Source organism: Numida meleagris, unplaced genomic scaffold (assembly GCF_002078875.1).
Source record: "Numida meleagris isolate 19003 breed g44 Domestic line unplaced genomic scaffold, NumMel1.0 unplaced_Scaffold1195, whole genome shotgun sequence".
In the NCBI taxonomy this organism is placed as follows: Eukaryota; Metazoa; Chordata; class Aves; order Galliformes; family Numididae; genus Numida; species Numida meleagris.
This window is the reverse complement of record NW_018362982.1, coordinates 2,152-3,261: the sequence shown is the minus strand read 5'-3', so window position 1 is coordinate 3,261 and position 1,110 is coordinate 2,152. Positions and strand designations below refer to the sequence as shown.

The following is a 1,110-nucleotide window of genomic DNA, read 5'->3' as shown; positions in this document are numbered from 1 at the left end:
GTTGGGGTTCACTTTGGGGTTCACATTGGCGTTGTTGGGGCTCACATTGGGGTTCACTTTGGGGCTCACGTTGGTGTTGTTGGGGCTCATGTTGGGGTTCACTTTGGGGTTCACATTGGCGTTGTTGGGGCTCACGTTGGGGTTCACTTTGGGGTTCACATGGGTGTTGTTGGAGTTCACGTTGGGGCTCACATTGGCGTTCACATTGGCGTTGTTGGGGCTCAAATTGGGCTTCATTTTGGGGTTCACATGGGCGTTGTTGGGGCTCACGTTGGGGTTCACTTTGGGGTTCACATTGGCGTTGTTGGGGCTCACGTTGGGGTTCACGTTGGCGAGGTTCACATTGGGGTTCACATGGGTGTTGTTGGGGTTCACGTTGGGGTTCACGTTGGCGTTGAGGTTCACATTGGGGTTCACGTTGGGCTTCCTCTTGGGGTTCACTTTGGGGCTCACATGGGTGTTGTTGGGGCTCACGTTGGGCTTCATTTTGGGGTTCACATGGGTGTTGTTGGGGTTCATGTTGGGCTTCATTTTGGGGTTCACATGGGTGTTGTTGGGGTTCACGTTGGCGTTGAGGTTCACATTGGGGTTCACGTTGGGCTTCCTCTTGGGGTTCACTTTGGGGTTCACATTGGCGTTGTTGGGGCTCACGTTGGGCTTCATTTTGGGGTTCACATTGGCGTTGTTGGGGTTCACCTTGGGGTTCACGTTGGCGTTGAGGTTCACATTGGGGTTCACCTTGTGCTTCCTCTTGGGGTTCACTTTGGGGTTCACATTGGCGTTGTTGGGGCTCACGTTGGGCTTCATTTTGGGGTTCACATGGGTGTTGTTGGGGTTCACGTTGGGCTTCATTTTGGGGTTCACGTTGGCGTTGAGGTTCACATTGGGGTTCACATGGGTGTTGTTGGGGCTCACGTTGGGCTTCACTTTGGGGCTCACGTTGGTGTTGTTGGGGCTCATGTTGGGCTTCATTTTGAGGTTCACATTGGCATTGTTGGGGTTCATGTTGGGCTTCATTTTGGGGTTCACGTTGGCGTTGAGGTTCACATTGGGGTTCACGTTGGGCTTCCTCTTGGGGTTCACTTTGGGGTTCACATGGGTGTTGTTGGG

General features: G+C 53.5%; 1 protein-coding gene across 1 annotated transcript; it reads right to left on the bottom strand.

Annotated features, from left to right (window-relative positions):
* Positions 1-12: 12 nt before the first annotated feature.
* LOC110390479 (circumsporozoite protein-like) lies at positions 13-1,082 on the bottom strand (the record flags this gene model as incomplete). The annotated part of the gene is made up of 1 exon (XM_021381804.1): positions 13-1,082. A coding segment is annotated over one exon (1,070 nt), but the record flags the coding sequence as incomplete, so codon positions are not given.
* Positions 1,083-1,110: the final 28 nt, after the last annotated feature.